General features: G+C 40.7%; 1 protein-coding gene and 1 long non-coding RNA gene across 3 annotated transcripts in view; one reads left to right on the top strand and one right to left on the bottom strand.

Moving 5' to 3' along the window:
- Positions 1–22,123, bottom strand: part of LOC146648737 (uncharacterized) — a 32,581-nt gene extending 10,458 nt beyond the window's left edge. Inside the window, exons 1-3 of one of the 2 annotated variants that reach the window (XR_014908386.1) lie at positions 21,700–22,123; positions 18,180–18,345; positions 4,251–4,337 (exon numbers count right to left, since the gene is read on the bottom strand). This is a non-coding gene — a long non-coding RNA (uncharacterized LOC146648737). The remainder of the gene's footprint in view (positions 1–4,250; positions 4,338–18,179; positions 18,346–21,699) is intronic. The other variant, XR_014908385.1, reaches the window with a different exon arrangement.
- Positions 1–23,788, top strand: part of pappa2 (pappalysin 2) — a 100,489-nt gene extending 76,701 nt beyond the window's left edge. The window contains exons 23-27 of the mRNA XM_085388158.1: positions 3,770–3,902; positions 4,060–4,181; positions 8,963–9,034; positions 18,613–18,711; positions 22,544–23,788. Coding sequence (XP_085244284.1) covers positions 3,770–3,902; positions 4,060–4,181; positions 8,963–9,034; positions 18,613–18,711; positions 22,544–22,654 — 537 coding nt within the window. The 3' untranslated portion in view covers positions 22,655–23,788. The remainder of the gene's footprint in view (positions 1–3,769; positions 3,903–4,059; positions 4,182–8,962; positions 9,035–18,612; positions 18,712–22,543) is intronic.
- Positions 23,789–24,050: the final 262 nt, after the last annotated feature.

Raw genomic sequence — 24,050 nt, 5'->3', positions numbered from 1 at the left:
GACACACATCGCCAATGATAACCCAGCCCAGGTCAAGCTTCTGTGCAAATGGGTCATTATCTCTGCCATTGATTTGCTCCCTCACTTTGTGAACTCTCAGAAGGTTGCGTCCTATCAGCAACAGAATGTCTGCACTTGGGTCGAGAGGTGGTATTTGAGCAGCTATTGCTTTCAGGTGCGGGTGGTGTAAAGCAGCTTCTGCAGTTGGCACCTCTTCCCTGTTGTTGGGGATGGCATTGCACTCAATGAGCGCGGGGAGAGGGAAACTCATTTTTCCATCTAATGACTCAACCATGTAGCCACATGCTCTTCTACCAGTCGTGTGTGTTACACCACTACAAGTTTTCAGCATGTATGGTTCAGGTGTGGTTTGTATGTTAAATATGTCAAAAAACTCTGTCTTTGCAAGTGACTGGTTACTTTGATCGTCAATTATTGCATACATCCTTCTGGCGTTGTCTCGCTGACCCTTGGGATAGACTTGCACTAAGCAAACCTTAGAACAGGATCTCCCTGTGATTTTATTTCCACATACCTCTGTGCATGTGGCAGTAACATCCGGGTCTTGTGGATTTGCTTGCTCCCCGCCGTGCACTTCAGGAGATGAAGGAGGTCTGAGCATTTGCTGTGTTGGGGCAGGATGAAGAGCTGCCAGGTGTTTCTCACTATTGCACTCTTCACACTTAATCATGACTGTACAGTCTTTGGCTTGGTGGCCGGTGGAAGCAAGGCAGCGGTAACAAATGCTATTGTCTCTGAGGAACCTCTTCCTCTGCTCAAGCAGCATAGCTCTAAAGCCCCTGCATCTTTTGAGTGGGTGGGGTTTGTGATGTATGGGGCACTGTCTTTCAATGTCTTCGTCTGCTTTTTTTACCTTTGATCCCTCTGATGATATGTCCATCTTGTGCACTGTAACCGATGACCTTTGGTTGTGGTTACTTAACGGTTTTTCTTTTCTGTAGCTGGACATGTGGTTGGCATAGGAAAGAGTCGTGTTGAAAGGTGTGGTAAAGCTTGGATCATTCCTTGCTTTTGCTTGACGTTTCACAAATTCGACAAAGAATGAGAATGGTGGGAAGCTAACATTGTGGTCTTCTTTAAACTTTGACCCTACCATTGTCCACTTCTCTTGAAGATGGAAGGGCAGCTTCTCCACAATTGGATGTACTCCCCTAGCTGTGTCGAGGTAACTTAAACCAGGCAAATAACCATCTAGCTTTGCAGCTTGGAGTTCACACAGCAGATCTGATAGGTCGCGAAGCTTGTGTGGTTCTTTACTGGAGAGCTTTGGAAAGTCTCGTATTCGGGCAAACAGGGAGTTTTCTATTGCTTCTGGTGAGCCGTAACATTCCTCTAGTCTCAACCATATCATGTTCAGACCGGCAGGTGGATGCTTTATGTTGACTGCTTTTAATCTCTTGGCGTGTTCAGAAGACTCTGGGCCTAACCACTTAATGAGTAGGTTGATTTCTTCAGTGGCTGTTAGACCAAGGTCCCTAACAGTGCTCTGGAATGTGGCTTTCCAGCTAAGGTAATTTTCTGGCTTGTCGTCAAATTTAGACAGCCCTCCAGTTATTAGCTGACTCTTGGCTAAGAATCTGGCGAGGTCGCTTGCTATGGTGTCTGCATTATCATTTGAGCTTAATCCGTGCTGCAGTTGTAATGCATCGTGGAGAGTCTGTGGACTTACATCTCTTTGTAGTAGTCTCTCTGCCCCATCTTGTGGCATGAATGAGTACTGCACTGGCTCTTGTTTGGGACAAAGAGGTGTGTACATTACTGGTTGTTTGGATTGTTCATTCTGATATTTACTGTCATCATGGTGAGATGTAATGTCTGGAACCAGGTCAGTGTGGCTGTGTTTATTTATGTATTCACTCACTTTTTGCTCTGGGGTTACTTGTAGGGGTGACAATGGCCACTCTTCCCCTGATTCAGCTTTGTCAAATTGAGCTGCTGCTGACTCCATTACCTCTGCTTTAGCCAAGGCTGCATCTGCTTCCTTTTGGAGGTTGATTACATCCAGAGTTGCTTCTAGACGGGCCTTTTCTACTTTAATGTTCATCTCCTTCTCAGCGTAAGCTAATCTGGCTTTTGCTGCTTGAGCTTCTGCTTGTGCCCGCGCTGCTGCCATACTGGCTCGGGTTGATGCTGACGACCTGCTTGAACATGCTGCAGATGATCTAACAGTCAGTTTTCCTGAAGACTTTGAGGACCTTCTTGAGCGAGTGGACCTTGCTTCCTCGTCGTTTTGACCTTCAGCCTCTGATTTCTCCATGTTAGAGTAGAACTGTCACTCGACGTCCCTCGCAGAGCGCTATGATTTCACTGTACTGTTGCACCCAATGTGACCCAGTGTCCTATATTGAGATTCACAGCCAGCTAAACTCTCTCTTGCATCACTTCCTCCAAGGAACAGGCACGTGTTGTATTTGGACAGGATTTAATGCAAAAAAGTGTGAAACTGAAATGATACAGAATACAGAAATGTCACATAAACATTAGCTTGGGTTGAACTTAAGTGGACATATAAAACACATCAAAAGTTTCCAAATCACTTCAATAATGTCATATACCCTCTCTTAAAGGTAAACACAATTAAGAAACTTACTCATATTGCCACTCAAAGGGATTTAACGGAGTGGATGGCTTTGGATCGGAGGAAAACACACCATGTCTTGCTTCACTCATGAGCAAACACTTCCTATCACACTTCTTTTAGTGACTAATTGGCTCAACATAGCAAACTGTGCAAACCTGCGCCCCCTATAGGCCTGGAGAAATAACATACAAACAGTTCCAGTACAGTCACAAAGTGAATTACAAAATAAATCAGCAAATCAAATTTTAATACTGACTCTTATCTTTTTAAAGGTAAATCTTTTAGATCAGCGGTCCCCAACCACCGGGCCATGGAGCGGTACCGGTCTGTGAGTCATTTGGTACCGGGCCGCGAGAGTTGAGGCCTGGGTGTGAGAGTCATGGTTTTCAGGGTTTTTATCATTGGTTGTTTCCCTGTGTCTTTTGCCGTGTGTTATGAATAAATCTTCTTTTTTGGGGGGGAGTGGTACTGCTTTTATTTTGTTGTATTTATCCGAGACACCTGAAAGGGCCGTGAAAATATTGTTGGACATGAACCGGTCCGTGGCGCAAAAAAGGTTGGGGACCGCTGTTTTATGGTAAATGGCCTGTACTTGTATAGTGCTTTACTAGTCCCTAAGGACCCCAAAGCACTTTACACGTTCAGTCATCCACCCATTCACACACTGGTGATGGCAGCTACATTGTAGCCACAGCCACCCTGGGGCGCGCTGACAGAGGCGAGGCTGCCGGACACTGGCGGCACCGGGCCCTCTGACCACCACCAGTAGGCAACGGGTGAAGTGTCTTGCCCAAGGACACAACAACCGAGACTGTCCGAGCCGGGGCTCGAACCGGCAACCTACCGAATACAAGACGAACTGCCAACTCTTGAGCCACAATCGCCCACTAGATCACTACAACATCCTGATTTGGATTGGTGAAACTCACATCATTTTCGCTTACATGTGACATCGCTCCTAGGATTCAGCTCTGTGGAATAACTGAAATTCAGATTTCACATACAGTTTTGTTTCTTCTACAAATTCCTACAAACAGCCATGAACCTGTATTTCCACCAAGTATTTTGTTGCTATAGTGAGATTCATGTGTATACATGCAAAAATGCCCAAACTGGGACAAGTGTAGACTTTCCATTGTGGATTTTAATGCCTGTATTTGTTTCCAGATTGAAATTCGCTGCACTAAGGATGGAGAATGGACAGCAGAATTTGTCATGTGTCCCAATCTCCAGGGATCTTGTTCTGCTCCTCCAGATCTCAACTCTGTGGAGTACAGCTGTGACCATGGGATGGCTGTTGGTGAGTGTGACCTTTAGATTTTCATTCTTTCTGTGAAACTAAATGAAACCATATATATCCTTTTTGGCTTATCTGGATGGACACTACATTTTTTCTACTTTATTATAATTCTTAGACTTCTACATTATTGTGTTTCTCATTTTAACTTTTTTTTTAGGTGCTGAATGCTACCCAATATGCATTATGGCTGTAGACTTGGACCTACATGACCCGGTGGTTCTGCCCAATGGTACTACAGTCAAGTCTTTGAAACACTGGATGGTTCCCAAAAAAGTTCAGGTGAGATACCTTTGGAGTAGAGTATCGGTATACTGGGGGAATGTTTTTTAATTAAAGTTCAACACATACCCAAACATGGAGTGTCCACATCCTTAAACAGGAGATCTTCTGGTCTTGTCCTCTACGTGCTGAAATGTTGTGATGAATGACGAAATGCTGAATTGAAAAAAGTTGTTTGTACTTTACTTTGCATGTCATCATTTTCCAAATCAAAGCAACCCAGATCCAAACCATAGATTTCTAGGATGGTAGATTTACTTACTGCCTCTTAGAGAACTACTTGATCCCAAGTGACGTCCCAGATTACATAACTTGACTAGTGTGACTAGATTTTTTTGGTTTTTCCAAGATCAGCAAAACAATATATGGTAACACGCACAATGTTGGGTTAAAATAGTTCCTTTCCATCATATTTCAGACGTGTTTATTTTCTCAAGAAAAAGTAGAAACTTTGGCACGATGTCACAAACTGGCTCAAGGTATGTGACAAAGAGGGAGTCCACACAAGAAGTTTACTCAAATAAGAAAATTTGTTGTTACTGGAAGGTTGATGCCAGGTAAAGTGGAAGTTAGTAGTCCTTCTGAACCAGCTTTTATAGCCTGGAAGGCCAAGGTGAGCTGGATCAGCTGACAACCCCTCCCTCAGCCAGCCAATAACCACCCAGTGTAGGCCAGGAGGTCCTTTGTAAATGTGACACCCCTCTTGCCGTCTCAATGTCACAACAGTAGTTTTTACAGCGTAGCTATTGTTTCTTAAATGCTGGTTTGAGATACAGTTTACCTGACTCACGCTTGATGCATATATAATATTCATACTTTCAAGGTTCATTGATTAATGTTGAACTGTGATCGCAACTTGCATAACTGGGTGCAGCTGTTAGGTTTTTATGATAAGTGATGAGCTTGGATGTGGTGAAAAATAACATGTTGTGATTGGTAAAAAATAACCACAACTGAGAAAGACATTGTGGTTTTTGCTACCATTTGGAAGCGCACGGTAGGTGTTACAAAACTGCTGTTGTTTTGCTCACTTGCTGCCAAGCGACTAGTCCAGAGCAGCGTGAAAGCTGATACGTTGACAAACAGTGCAGAGATTTTTACACAAAAACACCCATCAGGATGAATAATGTGTCCAAACATCTGGTGCACTTAACAAAATGTACTATTTGAATAGTACCTCTGGGCAAAACATACCCATCAGTGGAGGAGACTGATGGGTATGTTGAGAAAATGATATTCTTAAACAACTATTCAGTTCAATTCTGTTTTATTTACACAGCGCCAAATCACAACAGTAGTCGCCTCAAGGTGCTTTATATTGTAAGGTAGACCTTACAGTAATACATACAGAGAAAAACCCAACAATCACATGACCCCCTATGAGCAAGCACTTTGGCGACAGTGAGAAGGAAAAACTCCCTTTTAACAGGAAGAAACCTCCGGCAGAACCAGGCTCAGGGAGGGGCGGGGCCATCTGCCACGAGTGGGGGTTGGGGTGAGAGAGGAAGACAGGATAAAGACATGCTGTGGAAGAGAGACAGAGGTTAATAACAAGTATGATTTAGTGCAGAGAGGTCTGTTAACACATAGTGAGTGAGAAAGGTGACTGAAGAAGAAACACTCAATGCATCATGGGAATCCTACAGCCTACACCAGCATAACTAAGGGAGGATTCAGCGTCACCTGATCCAGCCCAACTTTAGCCAAAAGGAAAGTTTTAAGCCTAATCTTAAAAGTATTAAAAAGAAATACATGTTCTGTGATTTATAAGCGGATATATATGAGTTTATTCATCCAACCATTCTTTTAACCACTTGTCCAGTTCAGCGTGAGTATCCAAGCTGTCATTTTACAACAAATGTGGTACACGCTGGAGATCGTCAGTCCAGAGCAAACACTGAGTGATATTTGGGTTGCTAGGTTAGGTGTAAACCTAACCTAGCAACATGAATGCCTTTGGATTTTGGGTGGAAACTATTACCCAGAGAGAACCCACACAGCTACAACGAGGCCCCACACAGAGTAACAGTAGCTAAAAAGCTATGCAGCTATCATAAGCAATACATTTGTACACATTTTTGCATTTTTAAATAGCAATAGTTGAAGAGGAATTACCCTTTTTTTTTTTCTACATTCAGGTTTCAACTCCTCAGTCATGAAATTTTAGATTTGAGATCTTTTTGGTGGCTTTAAGTGTTCATTTAAAGTCCTAAATTGAGACCATAACATGTGCTCAAAAGTAATATGTTGCAGTGTGTTTAGTTAGTAAAGAAAACACAGAAATATCAGTTTAATTTTCAACAGAAACCATTTCAAGTGGTCTGTAAGTAACTGAGAGTGTCTAAAAATTAATCTCTGTCAAACTGCAGCTGACATTTTCCAAATTCATCATAGAATGAGCTAATGTGTTTCATATCAGGTATCTGATTGAATCACTGGCAAGATAGTATCTTTAGGAGTTTTTTAGAAAACATTTTTATTCCCAGCTGCATCAGCTAATCACCCAGCAAAATTCACTACATGTGTATGCGACTGTGTCCGTTATCATTCAGGACTTGTTGGATTACTGGAAATCGCAGGCAGATAGTGAGAGTAAAGGTTCCAGTTGACGTCAAGCCTTTTAGGAATTACACACATTTCTCATAGTGTATACACAGTGTATACAAGTCGCCATGAAAAAAAAAAACTTGGAATGTCAGCTCATGGGTCTGAGTTACAGGGTTGTTTTGCTTCAAAGGCAGGTCATGTTACTCAATCTTAGGAGTCGCTTCTACGTTAATGCTGTTGCAAACAGTGCTCCAGTTTCGTCTTACTTTTGGGTGGTCAGTCAGCCCACCAGCCAGTTTTTCCGCCCTTGCCAAGGTCAAATAGTTGGATTGAGGTCTGGTTTCTTACGCCATATCTCTGACACTGCCTTGTGATTTTGAGGGATTGTGTTATCTCAAGTACTTCGGAATCAGGTCTCCGTTACTGGGTCAGGGTGCACAGAAAGTCACAGGGGAGGATCCACTTTCTCTGTCCATATTTGTTAGTTAGTCAGTCTGCTGTCTACTAACCACCTTGTAAATTCTTTGGGTCAAAAAATGGCAGAAGACCACAGCCTCACCCAAAATTAACCGCAAAATATTGACTTTTGCATTTCCTTAAGTTGTACAAAAACATGATTTTTCTCGCATGACAAATACTTCAAAAAGACAACAAATATTCATAATGTACTGCACATGTCTGTGAAAACAATAGGATATCTATGGCTTCCAGTCAGAATGAATGCAAGATGTAGTTTTATTCATTTTTATACGGTTCAAGGCAAGCGAGGAAAATTGACTTCCTGCGAAGACAGTAACTGTAATCTGACTACAATATTAGGAATGGAATTTCATTGTAAGCACACAGGGGCCAGGTTTTACACACTGTGCTGTTTTCTTGTGCTTTCTTTAAGTCATCCATAGGTCAAACGCACAATTTTGCACACAAGACACTAAAATAATATTAACGAGTAGGATTCCTTTCATCATGCTTTAGCCAACTACTGGTCACTCTAAAACGGATTAATTCTCATCTAACCCCAACTTTTTAGACGGCATCCAATAATAATCTAATCGTTGCAGTGACATGCGGTCATTTTTACGAAAAGGGAAGCAGAGACGATGACTGACTTCATGTCAGAACATGCTGTAAAGCTCTATGCTCCAGTGTAAGAGTCTTACCTGAGAGACAGTTCTCAACATAATAACGCTGATAACACAACAGTCATGTTACCAAGCCCGATACAATATCAATGAAAAATAAAGGTGGTGTATTAGTGAAACAGCTGGTCAACCATGGGATTAACGTGACAGTGCTGGTGAGGTTCTGCACAAGTTCAATTTGATAGTTTTATTAAACTGAGCACGACAGGCACTGATCTCCATCATGAAGGCTTTCTTTGCTAATGTGCTTCTCTACATTACACATTGGCTTCGGTGGTTAGTAAGAGAAAACTGATAAAATTATTAATCACATGGTGCTTTTTTACTTGCTGATGCTTACTTTTACTCCCGACAATGTGAAGAGTAACTGATCTCAGAACAGTGAAAGCAGAGCCAGCAGCAGTTTGTCTAGCATGCTAGTCACCCCTTAGCTTTCCATGATATTACATAGGCTTATCTAAAATGCACATCCACAAACAACAAGAAAAAAGGTCTTGTAGTTTATGAGGCATTGTTAACGGGGCATGGATACTGATATTAAATAAACCAGTTATGCTATAAATTTCAATAGAGTCACAGAGAAGCAGAGTTAAGTGTGCTTAAGAGACAGTAACCACCTACAGCTACAAGATAGCAGTAATGTAAAGGATGGTGCAAAGATGCCAGTAGCATTGTGACAGTGTTGTATTTGAGGTAAAAGCAGAGAGACACTCTAACTTGGGTCCGGTTAAATTTATGTCCAATTTAGGGCTTTACTAGTCAAGTATTGCCTGCCCTGCTTGCCCTGATGGAATGCCGCTGAATAGTAGTAGTCTCAAAAAATCACCGTTACATAGTCATTCCACAAGATCCATCAAATTCAGTCATAGAAGTCGCACTTCTCAACAGACAACAAAGTGGTTTTCATATTCAAAATGTGTATCAGACACTCAGTGACACCCTTCCTTTGGAGGTCAACTGAAACTCAAAAAAATTGCTATAAAAATGTTTTTGTGTCTAAGTGTAGTATTATTTTCTATGGCAAAGACTGCAGCGATCCATTTCCTGTGGCTGCATTGCTTCACTAATGTTGTTGTGTGCTTTGTTTCCCAGAGCATAGTCTGCACAGGAATGATGAAGTGGTACCCTGACCCTCAACACATTCATTGCATCCAGTCCTGTGAGGTAAGCTTAGAAGCAGCCAGGCAGTTCTGAATTAAACTTGGACATTTGAAGTAACTCTTTTCTTTTTCCTCCAATCTACTGTGCGTAATTCTATTACACACACTTGTCTTTGGTAAAGTATCAGTGAAATTCTATCTGAACATAGTGCGTCTCAAATGTGCTTTCACATGCTACGAAAGTGTAAATATCAGAAGGATCTCATTTGGTTTTGCCCATATCTCAGCACTCCGTTAGTGCTGAGATATCCTAAAAACAACTGCACATTTTTGGGCATAACCACATTAAATTTACTGTCTCAGACGGAGCTTTCCAGTAATACAAAACATGAAGCAAAACATGCCGTATCCCTGTTGTCATCACTACTCAAGATACTAGAGCCAGTGTGTGATGTGCTTCATTTTCATGATGACAAATCACAGGCAGAAACTGATGTTCTCACACTTTACAAGAATCCCTTTCAAATCTGGCCAAAGAAGCTTATTTTTCCAAGGGGTCCTGGCATTGCCAAATGGTGGATTGCCTGCCAAGCCTAATGGATTATCTGAAAAAGGAAAATAAATTAATCACTGGCTTATGCTAGATTTAGAGTCATTATTTAGGCAGACTCAAAGCTTAGTTTAAAAGCAGTCTACAACAAAGATTTTAAAACAAAGACAATTTTCCAGTAAATCTACGTATATTTGCAAAACATTAGTTAGAATTCTTTAATTGGGTACCTTTAATATTTCACTGTACATTATTTAGCGGGCTTTGTCATATGCTGGTGGCTAGGAATTCAATACAATAAAAAGGCTAAGCATCGTGCACAAATAGTTCAATTAAATTCAATTCAGTTTCATTTATACAGCGCCAAATCACAACAACAGTTGCCTCAGGGCGCTTTATATTGTAAGGTAGACCCTACAATAAAACATACAGAGAAAAACCCAACATTCATATGACCCCCTATGAGCAAGCACTTTGGCGACAGTGGGAAGGAAAAACTCCCTTTTAACAGGAAGAAACCTCCGGCAGAACCAGGCTCAGGGAGGGGCGGGGCCATCTGCTGCGACTGGTTGGGGTGAGAGAAGGAAGACAGGATAAAGACATGCTGTGAACGAGAGACAGAGATTAATAGCAAGGATTGTAATCGTGTCAAACTGAAACTGAATCAGCAACACAAATATAGTCCCCATGATGTTATGCCCTCGGTAAAAATACAGAGATTTACACGTCTCCAAACTACACCACTCAGAAACCATTTTAAATATTCCCTAAAGTAACATTCTTCTTCCTTTTGATTATTCCCGTTTTTTCATTTGGTTTTTAATATGTTAATTACGGAGCATTTTCTTTTACTTGTTGCATCTATTTTGTCTTTAATTTCAAGAGGCTGCTACTAATGCGACTGCTTTGACATTAATGTGACAAATCAATAAAACCGGAACTTTTCTGGATCTGTAAATGTCCAAGTCAACAAAAAGTAAAATTTACATGTGGTAGTTCATTTAAGCTACACTGTAAAAAAAACTGTAATATAAAAGTATTTTACTGTGTATTTTACAGTTTTGTACTGTTCTTCTAAAATATCATTAAATTTACATAAATAGACTGATTTTACATTGCAAATGTAAATTAAGGTAAAATCACTGTAAATGTAATAAAACATAATTTTCTTGTTTTTTAAATGTATCTGTCTGTACATATGCATATATAGATTGTTAAAATACATTCACAAATGTATCATAATTCCACAAATATTTGTCCATTATTTAAAAGATTGAACTGTTAAATTCAAATGTAATGCTATGGAAAAATGCCTTTTCCAAGCGCTTTTAGACATTAAATTAGGAACATTTTAACGTGATCAAACAATGAAATTACCTATAAACAAGGTCAATGAATGTGGCAATATGAATCATAATACATAAATGTACAGAAATATACAGTTAACAGTTGGTTTAAATAATAATGGATTGCATGCCCTGGGACAGACTGACAGAGGCGAGGCTGCCATATGACCCTCTGGTCATCACCAGTAGGCGGAGAGTCTTGACCACGGACACAATACCGAGAGTGTCCGAGCCGGGGTTCGAACCGGCAACCTTCTGATCACAAGGCAAACTGCCAACTCTTGAGCCACGATCGCCCTAAATAGCAATGATAATAATACTTATGTGATGTAACACAAGCTTATAGGAATCATGTTATATACTTTTCCATAGCATTACATTTGAATTCAACAGTTCAATCTTTCAAATAACGGACAGATATTTGTGAGATCATGATACATTTCTGAATGTATTTTAACAATCTAAATATGCATATGTACAGACAGATACATTTAATAATCATGAAAATTATGTTTTATTACATTACAGTGATTTAACGTTAATTTACATTTGAAATGTGAAATCAGTCTATTTACGTAACTTTAATGATATTCTAGAAGAACAAAACTGTAAAATGCAGTAAAATACTTTTATATTAGGATGTTTTCCTACAGTGCAGCCATACCTGCGAGCTTGTGGTTGTTAGTTCACATTCATTGGCCGATGCTTAGCGTCATGTGTCCCAACATCCAATGGCATGTCACATTGTTTTCATGGCCACACCCTCACCCCAGGTGCAGAGGCCTATTTCTGTTCAGGAATGTTGGGAATACTTTGAGATTTATATTAATTGCAATTCCTAGCTCTACATTTATTTTTTTAAAATATATAATTAGCACAGCGTGCAATGTTTTATATGTTTTTTTTTTGTTTTTATTCCTATTAATTATATTTTCACGTGTTACCTCTGAATTATTGAATCAGACCTAGATGACATGACATGTTCAGCACAATTATAATTCAAATACTCCTTTAATTATTGATTATTCTCATTAATTTTCGATCATTTTATATATTTTTCCATAGTATTACATTTGAATTTAACAGATCATTCTCTCACATAACAGACAAATATTTGTGAAATGATGATACATTTCTGAATGTATTTTTACAATCAAAATATGCATATGTACAAAAAAATATATTTAAAAAACAAGTAAATTGTGTTTTACTATATTTACAGTGATGTTATGTTATTTTACCTTTGACATGTAAAATCACCGTCTACTTATGTAAATTTCATGATATTCTAGAAAGACAGTACAAAACTGTAAAATATACAGTAAGATACTTTGACATTACTATTTTTTGGAACAGTGTACCTTTCAAACTGGTTAGTATTTAGTAGTAGTTTATTTGTTCTGACATAATCAACACAGTTGATTAGGTGATGCCATGTGTCTAAGGCCACTGTAGCATAACTATAGAAAGACTTGTGACCTGTAGTTTGTATTCTAATTGAAAAGTGGTTTAATGTGCAATTTAGCATGCATTTCAGTTCACAAATACTGTAGCAATGACAGTAAATCACCTAAATTCATAAAACCAGAGAGTTTTTATTTGGCATTCGCCTTCTTGGTTCAGAAAAGGCTGGAACTACTGATGGAACACATAAACTGTTGATGTCTCATGGTATTAAAATATTCTTCCCACCTGCCAGCACTTCATTTTCCCCTTCCACCTTCCCGTGAATGTTGCTAGGCAAAACAGTTGCTTATAGCCCACTCCTCCATGACAACACTGTAAATTATACCAGACCACATGTGCTGCATATGCTCTATGCTCTCATCCAGATGCCATTGCACCCTCTTTGCACCTTGCCTCTGTTTCCACTCTTTCTTAAAACCAACATAGACATCCCGTGCAACTACCATACCAAAACTGTTATATGTAATGTTTTATCTACCTTTCAGTCCCATAAAAGGATTACATCACAGAAAAAGACATGTCTTCACCGAGATCATAAGAACAAAGACTGTAGTAAGAGTGTGCAGCCAGAGAAATGCATTGACTTATGCATGACTTCATATAAGGCATTTAGGCACGGAGGATAGAATCCATCTGCTGAAAACATTTGGTAGATGGTCACAGTGCTCCCCTTCATCTCATCATAAAATGCTGTACAGTATCTTTAAAATCAGTAGTAAGGTACAGCTAATGAAGGATTAAATGATTAAGCAAAACATGGATTAGGTATATCTGTGTTTTTGTCATTTAACAATAGTTCTGCATAAACAGACAGACCTCCTGTGAATGAGTGTTATGATCTGTGCAAGATGCAAGCTATACTATAAGTGTGACAGTGGAATATACAGGCTTCTTTACAGTTGCCAGGTAATAGCTAAACATGTGGTAATGATGTGATTATAAATGGACTGCATGTAAACTTATCTTTCAGAATAATCTACGTTCTGCTCAAAATACTTTTTTTAAATGAACATATCAAATACCTGTTGCACTACATAGAATTATCCATCCATCCATTGTCTGCCACTTACTCAGGTTTGGGTCATGGGGGCAGGAGTCTAAGCGGAGAAACTCAGACTTCCCTGATCCAGCTGGGCACCGAGTCCTTCCCAGGCCAGCTAATAGTATAATCTCGCCCGTGACTCCTGAGTCTGCCCTGGGTTCTCCTCCCGTTAGGACATGCCCGAAATACGTCCCCTAGGCGATGTCTAGAAGGCAATCTAATCAGATGTTTGAACTGGTTCCTGTCAATGTGGAGGAGCAGCAGCATCCAAAATGACCAAGCTCCTCATCCTGTCTCTAAAAGACAGCTCACGAAGCTAATTTCATTCTTTGGCCACTACCCAGAGCTTGTGACCATAGGTGAGTGTAGGGACATAGATTGACCAATAAATCAATAACTTTGCTTTTACGCTCTTTTTTTAAAGCAAAGCTGTATAAAAGAATTTTACAATCTTAACATCAGAAAAACAGCCACCTCCCAAATATACATACCTTTAAAACAAAGACCAAAGAAGCATCAAACAAAGAGTAAAACTCCCTGAACTGTCCTACCTGGCAGAAGAAATCTTTTCTTCTCTGTTAGTGAGTCATATGGAGAAGAGAAAGGGGGAAACAGTTTTCAGAAGGATGTGCAGTGACTGGGGTCAGGCCATGTAAAGAATGATATAAATTCCTGGTAGGAAATTTAAAAAAAACAATCATATAATATACTGCTGCTTGACAGCAGAGGGTTTTCTAGAATTCATACCTGTGTTATATAAACTTGGGTGAAGAGCTTGTCAGGTGTGGATGACTACTCAGAATATTCGTGTAAGTGAGGTTTGGGATTGGCTGCTTCTGCTTTTTATGCCTGTTTCTTTTACACTGATTGGAGTGGAGTTAAAGATAATACACAAACCAGCTGACCTTTTAATTACCCGTACGGGACTGAAGTGGACAGCCAGTTCTTGCTGTTTTAATATTATTCCTGGGTCTGTGTGTTTCTTGTGATCACAAGATATTTTCTGCCTGGAAGGGAATGTAAATACTAATTAACCTCAGCATGAGCCCTGGCCTCCAAATTAACCTCATCTGGGCAAAGTGTGGGGTCTGCTTATTTAAACAGTTTTCAGCAAGGAAGGACAAGAAGCATGGGAACGCTGACAAAATCCAGAATAAAGGTCAGAGCTGGAAATTTCAAATTAAACTTGCCATTAGGCTAAGCAACTTTTTGTCATGAAGGTTATTCAGAGATTTACATACAAGCTGTGATTGTAGTGAAACATCTGGTGCACTTACTGGTAAAGTATTTACTTAGAGACAGAACAATTAAATAGATTTATTTTTGTCCGTGGCCATTTAGTCAGAAAAGGCAAGGGGATTTGTCAAGTAGGGAGTTCTTTGAAGTGAAGAGAAATATCCAGAAATCTTCTCAGCAGCTGCTCTCTCCCCCTGCGCAGGTTAGGTAAAAGTCTACTGTTAGTCTTTGAAATATCTCCATCAGCTCATCAGAGGAAACCAAAACTATCTTTGGCACTCAGCACTTATTTTCATATTGTTGGCACGTCAGGCCCTTCAAGCCCTTAAGGTTCAGTGGAAAACATTAAAAAGACTTTCATCATCGCGTTTAAGATTCTGTGTAACTTTCATTCCAGAAAATTGCGTGCCACTCCAAAGTTTCTCCAGCAGGACTCCCACACTGGCCAAGGCATTGCAAAAAACTGTTTACACTAAAGGTATTCTAAGTAACTTAAAGCATATCAGTCATCAAATTATGTCCATCTACTTTATTTATCCTAGGTCAACAATGTCAAACCAAACCTAGATTGCTAAATTGCTTTGAAGAATCTTTGTAGTCATCATTTTTACTTCATCACAGTGATTCAGCAGGACTGTAAACTGGATATAACACTTTACTCATCTCTGCCGCATTCACACCTTATGTACTCTAAGGCTATATTACTGTGTTTATCATGTTGGTATATATCCCTATTTACTGTAGTGTAACTTTAGGACCGCATCAAAATCACTTAAAGCTTTCCCTTCCATATAGTTACAATTATTTAATTGCTACGACTTGCCAGTGCAAGGTTTGCTGTTTAGCAAAATAACAATTAATGCAAGGTGAGTTTATATAAGAGTTTATTTGTAGTAATCAATGCAAAAATGGTCATCTTGAGAAATTATGCCAATGGACCAAGGTAGCGCCAGGGTTTCTACAAAGATATGCAAAAGGTTGCACTCTAATGAAACAGAAACCACATCTAACAACAAGGGCTTGAAGTCACCATCCATGGAAAACAGAAATGGGAGCCTGGAGATAACTGAAGATGACTGCACTCATATTTGGGAAGGCCAGGCTAACGCCCAAATGATGTTATTGCGTTCTGCCTGAAGAACAAACTTATTTTTGAAGTCTGCAACTTTAAAAGGAAGGCTTTTCAGGCATCGGATAAATGTTGAAGCCAGAGTGGTAGATCAAGGGCAGACTGATTTAATACAATATTAATATGCTATTCAATAATTTTCACAGGACAAAGAGGTGACAGAAGATCACAGAGGGCACCGCTTTTTTTGTCACTTTATAAAATCTCTGACAAACTCACAGCTTAGCATGCCTTACTATAGTGGTTTTACAGTTATTGTGCACTGTAAACACTCCTAGGAGTGAGACAAAATTTCAACACAACCGTTTTCCCGTCTGTGTGAAACAGCCTGTGACATCTCATTAGTTTGTTTTATTGTATTGTAAGAGGCAAAGACATTTACCAACCAGCTTGTAGCATTGCAGCATTTGATTATGCCGTGTGAGATTTCTTTTGCTTTACAGTGCCCTCTAACATGCATCCATACCCTTTCCATATGCTTTCGCAAAATCCAATTTTCTTGTTCCCTTTGGTTCAGATCTCTTTTTAGCATCTTCAGCTCCGCCCCCTGTCCAGGTTATGCTTTTAGAAAAGGTTGCTTTGCTGTACTCTCTACAGCTCCCATTTCTTGAGCCAGTGGGTTGTACTTCTAGTTAGTGGTTTGGTTTATGTGTTATTGTATCCTTGCTGTTCTAAAGAGCTTGGAAAGAAAAGCATCTGGACTTCTTTAAGATGCTTGAAGACGTTTCACCTCTCATCTGAGAAGCTTCTTCAGTTCTAAGGTCACATGGTGGAGAATCCTACATTTAAGTCCTGGGGGAGTGTCCCCCAAAAGTCAATGTGTGAAAACGGGTGTAGGTCACAATTAGCCCAGGTTTTTGGGTGAACCCGCTGTGAAACCTAGCCCCACCCTATCATGTGATTTCCTGAGGTCAGATGGCCCAGGGTGTGAGTGGGTGTTACGGTGTCAGGGACATAGATGCTTCTTTCTCTCTTCTTTCAAACCATCTGTCCTCTCTGTCCAAAATGTGAACATCCTCGAAAGAGTGTCCTTTATCCTTAAGATGCAGATGGACTGCTGAGTCTTGTCCTGTGGAGGTGGCTCTTCTGTGTTGTGCCATGCGCTTGTGAAGTGGCTGTTTGGTCTCTCCAATGTAGAGGTCTGGGCATTCCTCGCTGCACTGTACAGCAAACACCACATTGTTAAGTTTGTGTTTTGGAGTTTTGTCTTTCGGGTGAACCAGTTTCTGTCTGAGCGTGTTGCTGGGTCTGAAATACACTGGGATGTCATGCTTGGAGAAAACTCTCCTGAGTTTTTCTGATACACCGGCTACATAGGAGATGACAATGTTGTTGCGTCTGTCCTTCTTATCCTCCCTCGCTGGTGTCTGGTCTTCTTTTCTGTGCATCTTTGCTGACTTGATGAAAGCCCAATTAGGATATCCACATGTTTTAAGAGCCTCCTTTGCATGTGTGTGTTCCCTCTTTTTCCCTTCATTCAGGCTTAGAGGGAACATTTTCTACCCGGTGTTGTAAGGTCTTGATTACTCCAAGTTTGTGTTCCAGAGGGTGGTGGGAGTCAAAGAGGAGGTAGAAAGACAAACTCAGCCAAGGAAATCACATGATAGGGTGGGGCTAGGTTTTACAGCGGGTTTACCCGAAACCTTGGCCGATTGTGACCTACGTCCGTTTTCGCATCTTGACTCGTGTGATTAGGCAGAGGATCAACAGGGGGTTCATGACCCTTTTGAGGGACACTCCCTAGGACTTAAATCTGGGACTCCCCACCATTTGACCTCAGAACTGAAGAAGCTTCTCGGATGAGAGGTGAAACATCTTCAAGCAACCTAAAGATATCCAGACGTTTTTCTTTCCAAGCTCTTTAGACTACGATGACCTGGATGACTGAGAACCTTCACAGACATATCCTTGCTGTTAATCAGAGACTTTGTTGTATACGCTCTCATAATTCCCACCATTCCCAACTGTTAGAATGGACTGAGGTTCTGTTTGACAGAAACTCTGGGTTATTTTTAGTGGAATTGAGTGCCTACAAAGTATTGAGACGGTAAAAGAGCAATTCATCATTATATATATGGTTGTAACAAAGTCTCATGGCACGCCTGAACCTTAATTGTTGGACGCCACCACCAACACTATGTTCAGTCTAATTTTGATTTTCTGTTATTCAGATATGCAGGCAGACCATTCTAACCTGCGTCCAGCTGACTGCTTACTCAAGGCCCAGCTAAAAGTCACCTACCTAAGCTAGCTAATAATGTTTGCACATGGCATATTCCATAGCAGCAAAGCCAAGAAGTCATGCATCTGTTAAATCAACAGAACTTTAGCTGTTGTATTCAGTAACCACAGATGTAATCATCTTTGACGTAAGAAGCCATCTTTAACTGTGATTGAGATTTCTTTATGTTTTGTGTGACTGTGGTTTATTTAACCTACCTTGGGAAGTGCTTTGCTGGTACAGTCACATGCCCACTTGTCCACTGAGCTGAACACCCAGACCTATCTCGGTCAGTAGACAGCAATCATCCTCTTTCATTAGTTACCCGGTTTCGTGAGCTTTGCCAGAGCTGCCAGTGACCACAAGATGGATTTCCTGGTATGCCTGAATATACAAGTTGAATTGGCCTCTGATTATTCAGCACAAGTGTTTATTTTGATTCCTTGATATTTTGTTTCATGGAAATATGTCCCAAACAACTTAATTGTGTGGCAGTGTGTGCCACTAAGTAAAATTCTGTTTTCTGGGAAGATGCTGAGTCATTTTTTTTGGCATTCCCGGTGTTTTATGTTGTGCAAGGTAAAATTCATATTTGGGGAAGGATTATTTCTCCAACCATAACAGTGTTTCTTGTTTGTAACTTGTGTCTAGCCTTTTGGAGGGGACGGCTGGTGTGACACCATAAACAACAGGGCCTACTGCCAGTATGATGGAGGAGACTGCTGCCCATCTACACTCTCCACCAGGAAGGTACACAAACACACTTTTCCAGAGCCACACAAGGAGACACACATCAATTTCAGTTGCTTTGATACAATCAGGTTTAATTTGTTTATGCTATTTATTATTGTTATCATTATTATTATTATTTGTTGGGTCATTTTTAATAAACAGAACCTTCAATCTACTGTAAAAAAAAGTGTTATTTGGCTTCCTCATTTTCAATGAAGATTGAGCTTAGAAGCTGAAGGCAGATTCTTCCTGTTTGCAGTAGTAGAAATCTGTGTCTTTTGGCACGAGCACTGTGCAGGAGACTTCTGCTAAGCAAACAAGCACAGATCCCTGCTACTTTCCCCTTGCTCCTGTTAACGACTGCGCCTATTTAGTCTCCCTCATGTGTATTTTAAACAACGGAGGAGACTAGCGGCACAAGCTTTTCCAGTCAAATTGTAAATAAGCAGGTTTTCATCACGCTGCTACGCTGTTTTCACACCTTCGACATGAAGCGATGGACGTCGGCACAGACTTGGGCATGAAGCGCAAATTTCACCGTATTATTTAAGCTGTGTTCCAAAATAAGCTCTGAATGTAAACGTCTCTGGTTTCAATTTTAATGTGTGATGCAGGCGTGTAACATAGATGGCATTTTAAAATGGAATTTTCTGTTGGGCTTGCAAAGGATCCCCTGCACGTCCCTCTATTTGAGGAACACGCTGGCCGTCTTTGTTTATTCATCCTAACATACTTGCCCTGGTGACAGCTCGCTCATGCTCGTTACGAGATGCAAACGTATCGCGTTACACTAATTGCGCTAAATGATTGCTGTATATATTAAGTGGCTAAGAGGAATGGTATGAATAATAATGAGTTAGCCCAGGTCAGCCTGTGGTGGAAACCAGGCCACATAAACACATCTTTTTCCCCTTATTTTTCTGTGCTTTCATGAGAACTTCTCTCCCCTGTTGACATTTAGGAAGTCACTTACTCCCCAGCTCTCCCACCACCGTCAAATATACTCTGTTTGGCTACTGTAAAGCCACATATTCCTGACACTCTTTGAGGGGGCCCTGCCTGTTAATTCATATGGCCTACAGTTGGCTGAACCTCCGCTGTCTTCTTTATGTCCGCAGCATGCCATGACTCACTGGCAGCTCCTTCTTAAATGGAGGAGTTCAGTGAGTCTGCAGCTGCCGTCATAATAAATGAGCTGCCAGACTGCCACTAACTGCTCTTTTACAGGGAAAGGGAGAGGTGGAGGGTATAAGTGTGGGAGCAGCGAGGTGTCTGACGGTCTGCGGTTTCCTCGGCCACTGTAAAACAGCAACTCAGCAAGCGGGGGTCGTTTCAAGGAAGTGAACTAAACAGCCATGAGAGTGTGCATCCTGACTGCCGCGGCTCCAGCAGGGTGATGGAGCAAGAGGGGGGGTAATGAAGGCTCAGCCTTTTTCCAGAACTCTCTGTTTCTATGGGGCTCGATGTATGCAGGTGTAGGCAATTACAGGTTTTTAACACAGCGTGACCCACATTGCTTATTTTCACTGCCGCCACACACAAAAAGCCTGGACGTTCATGACATTTCAGTATTATTAATCATTCAACATAAACAGATAATGTTGATAATGTTTAGATTGTTCTGCAGCTGTGGCCACTGTGCATATCTGAAATACTTGATATACTTTGAGTCAATAGTCATATGTGATGTTGTTTGGTTTTATCCCGTGGGGCCTAGGGCTGTTCGATATAACGATATCTATCGGATATAAAAACATCTATCGTTTCATTTTACACTATCGTTTATTTCGTGGTGTCGCAAAATAAACTGTTTACGGCAATATTGTTTCATCGTTCTGATGGTCACTGTAGTGGCTATATTCATTTCCTAAAGTTCTCTCTTTCTCTTATATTTATCTTATACTTCTCTTATACTATATCTTATATAGTATATAACCACACTAAGGACGGACAAGCCTTTGTTTTTATGCGTTGTCGTTAGCAACAACGACGGTAAAACCACGGCGTGTCCGCTTGTTCCACATAAACCTTTCACAATAAAGCTCAAGATCCTGTTGAGACTTTTCAAAATAAACTGAATCACGTGAAAGATGCAGAATGATTACGGATGAGAAGTAAAAACGAGCCGCCAGGTGCTAAAAAATAAACCTTAGACTCAAACGTTAGAACAGGCTTTTCCCCGCAGCACGCCGTGTAATAAATACTCACAAAGAAAACGGCGGCTGTTACAACTTATGTCTAAAAATGTATCGTTTCATGCATCGGTTACAACACTCGACTCCAGCTACATGACGCACAGCTGGAAACACTTCAGGTCGAGCTGCTCGAGATTCACAGCATTTACAGAAAATGTTACATTTTTGTGATTTATATCGTTATCGGGACGATAGATGTCTTAATATCGGGACATGAGATTTTGGTCATAACGCACAGCCCTAGTGGGGCCAGCTGACTCCTTTTCAAGGAGCTGGAATACTCGAGATTTGAATCAGGTAAGACTGAATGATTGGGCAAAAGGGAAAAGTTACGATGTGAGCTGCCACATCATCTGTCGAAACACTCACGCTTCCGTTAATTTAACAGGAGTGTCTGTTTTTGTCCAACAAGTGGCCAAACCAGAAAGGGCTGTGGGGCTGCTACACGAAACGTTTTCGTCACGCGGGTTTTGTTCGCGAATAGGTTTCGGCAAACAGCAGGAGGCATCTCTCAAACACAGACTTGGCTTTTGTTTGTGTGGATGAAGTAAAAAAAAAAAAACCAACAGGCTCGTTCTCTCCATCCAGAGCTTGTTAGGCTTTCTTTCTGTCAAGATGAAGCTGTTAGGGAAACATTTAATGGTCGTGCCAGCCCGGCTTAAATGCGAGTGCTGGCATTTGAAGTGAAGCTTGCTCTTGTGCAGCGCTTTGAGAGCCCTCAGCGAAAGTATCACCCTGCCGTCAGGGTCCAGAAATAGGTGCAGTCAGCAGTGAAGGCTGACAAACTGCTACCTACAACTCTCCTTCTTACCTTTGCTCATTTTCTCCCTCTGTCTTCTACACTTTTCTCTCCCCTGCCTTCTTTCGCTCCGTCTTCCTCTCACTCCTCTCTGAGAGCGAATGTTTACATTTCTTGCAACAGACTGCTTCACGGGGCACCAGAGTTTATTTTGCAACCTGTGGTGATGGCTCGCTTCCTAGACAAGAGCTGGCAGCCTCTCGTTGTTGATTCTTAACATGTGTTCATCCGTTCACCTCCATGGCGGTGCGTTCTGCCCTCCTTTCCCATCCCCCCCGACCCTCAAGGTTTTTCTTGCCGTTCAAAGGCCACGTTGAACCATTTGACATGCGCTTTATCGGCCTCAGGGGGGCTGTTGGAGCGCTCTTCGAAACTGTGAAGAAATGCAGCAAGTACTAAGGGGTGCTTAGCTTTCAGCACAAACACAATGCTGCTAGGTCAGTTCAAGCTAATTTATACTTTATTGTCTGTTTTTGCCATTCACAGTTGTGCTCTTTGCTACAGTTGAAATGTAACAACCCTACCGAGAGGCCTTCTCAATAACTCTGCTTTCACTCAAAGTTCTGATGTAACAGTTCTTCCTATCCCACTGCTTTTTCAGAATTCGTTTCTATGCTTTTTGTTTCACTTACAGTGGAATAGGTTTAGATTGAATTAAAGCTAAGCAAGGACCGGGCTTTGATGAGAAAACCAAACTCACCGGATGTTTGCTTTCTTGATTTAGTCATCTTTTAAGAACTGGAATGCGCACAACACAAACTGAGAAGTCACATGTCGTGTGTTTCAGCCACAGACTGAAAGATATATAGCAGTTTTGGGAAGCCACGCACTGAATGCTGTGTTTATTTACTGACAGGTCATTCAATTTGGAGCTGACTGCACTCAGGATGAATGCACTTGCCGGGATCCGGATGCAGAAGAGAACAAGAGCAAAGCCAAGCACTTGGAGGGAGGAGGGACACAATAAGATGGAGGGATGATATAAGTTGAACTTTAGTTAAATGGAGTCAAACCACAGAATATCCACCACAACAAACACAGAATATCCCATTTTTAAGATTTTATAACGCAGCGATTGTGATTGAAGTCGGACGTTGTACAATAAAAGGACATTTTACTGTTAAAGCTGCATTAAATATGAGTCATGGTGGTTTGAAACTCGAATTCCTGTGTCCAGTCCAGCAAAACAACCTCCACACATGAATATGTTTTCTCTCCCTGTTAAGAAGTTAAAGGTTATCTTCACTATTGGATTTGTGAAGATAATTCTGTTTTCAACATTAGAGCCTGGCTGAACAGTTTATCGTCCCCTCTGAAATTCAAACCATGATAATTGGATCAAATCACTTTTGTAAATGGACTCGAGTACTGTTCTGGAAATGATTAGTCTCGGGGAAGTGAACAACTAAAACAACTGGATGTGCCTGAAACTGTCCAGTACAGGCACAGTCCTCACAGGAAGAGCTACCGAGGGAAAAACACAATTACAGTGACTGTATTTAAAAAATGCCGAGGCAAAGTCTCCTGTTTCCTCATGGAATCCGCCCAAATGCTGTCATTGTACCTGAACGGGCTTCGGATCCTTGTAGTCGTTAGGAATTTAAGTGGATACATGTATGTAAAGACTAACATATATAGACTAATATATTTGGATCACCTAACACATGTATTAGATCACCTATTAGCCACACAGGTCAGTAATATTTCTACTACAAACGTGTATCAGTAGGTTACAATGTGTGCATAGGGCTTCCCAAAAAAAGAAGAACCCCAAAAGAGAATGTTTACTTATATAAATACAACATCAGCAGCATCAAATATTACTGGCTCAAGGGCTCACTGAAACATATCGGCACATGAAGATGAATACTGAAAAGCAAAAAGAGGGAGACTTCTTTGGGAAACCTGGTCACATCATCCACTCAGCACAGACATCTGCTTGCATGTGTTTACGTCAGACAGCTTTTGGTGTCCATTATCTAGAAATAATAAACTACCCCAGTACTATATTGGATCTATAGTAAGTATAATCATGTTTGTTTGTCATATTTTACAAAACTGTACTTTATATTCTATGAAATAAATAGCAACTTTATATTGACCCTTACAACTGTGGACTTGTATTCTGTCAATTACATGTTGTATTGATGAGATGCTCTGACCACAAATAGAAACCTTTAGTGCTATTCAGCTAAGCTAACAAACATAACATAGTACATGAAAAATTTAAATCTACAGTTCTACTACTTAAGTCCTTCTACTTAAGGTTGGCTCCCCACCCAACTTTACACCACTGGGAAGCATATTTACAGCCTGGTTCAACAGCAGTGTTGGGCTCTATGGATAATTTCATACTTCGTAAC

The sequence above is a fragment of the Rhamphochromis longiceps genome, linkage group LG18 (genome assembly GCF_057381845.1).
Source record: "Rhamphochromis longiceps isolate RC_006_pf linkage group LG18, R_longiceps_female_GT1.1, whole genome shotgun sequence".
Taxonomy (NCBI): domain Eukaryota; kingdom Metazoa; phylum Chordata; class Actinopteri; order Cichliformes; family Cichlidae; genus Rhamphochromis; species Rhamphochromis longiceps.
The sequence above is the reverse complement of the archived record's forward strand: the minus strand, read 5'-3'. Positions and strand labels throughout refer to the sequence as shown.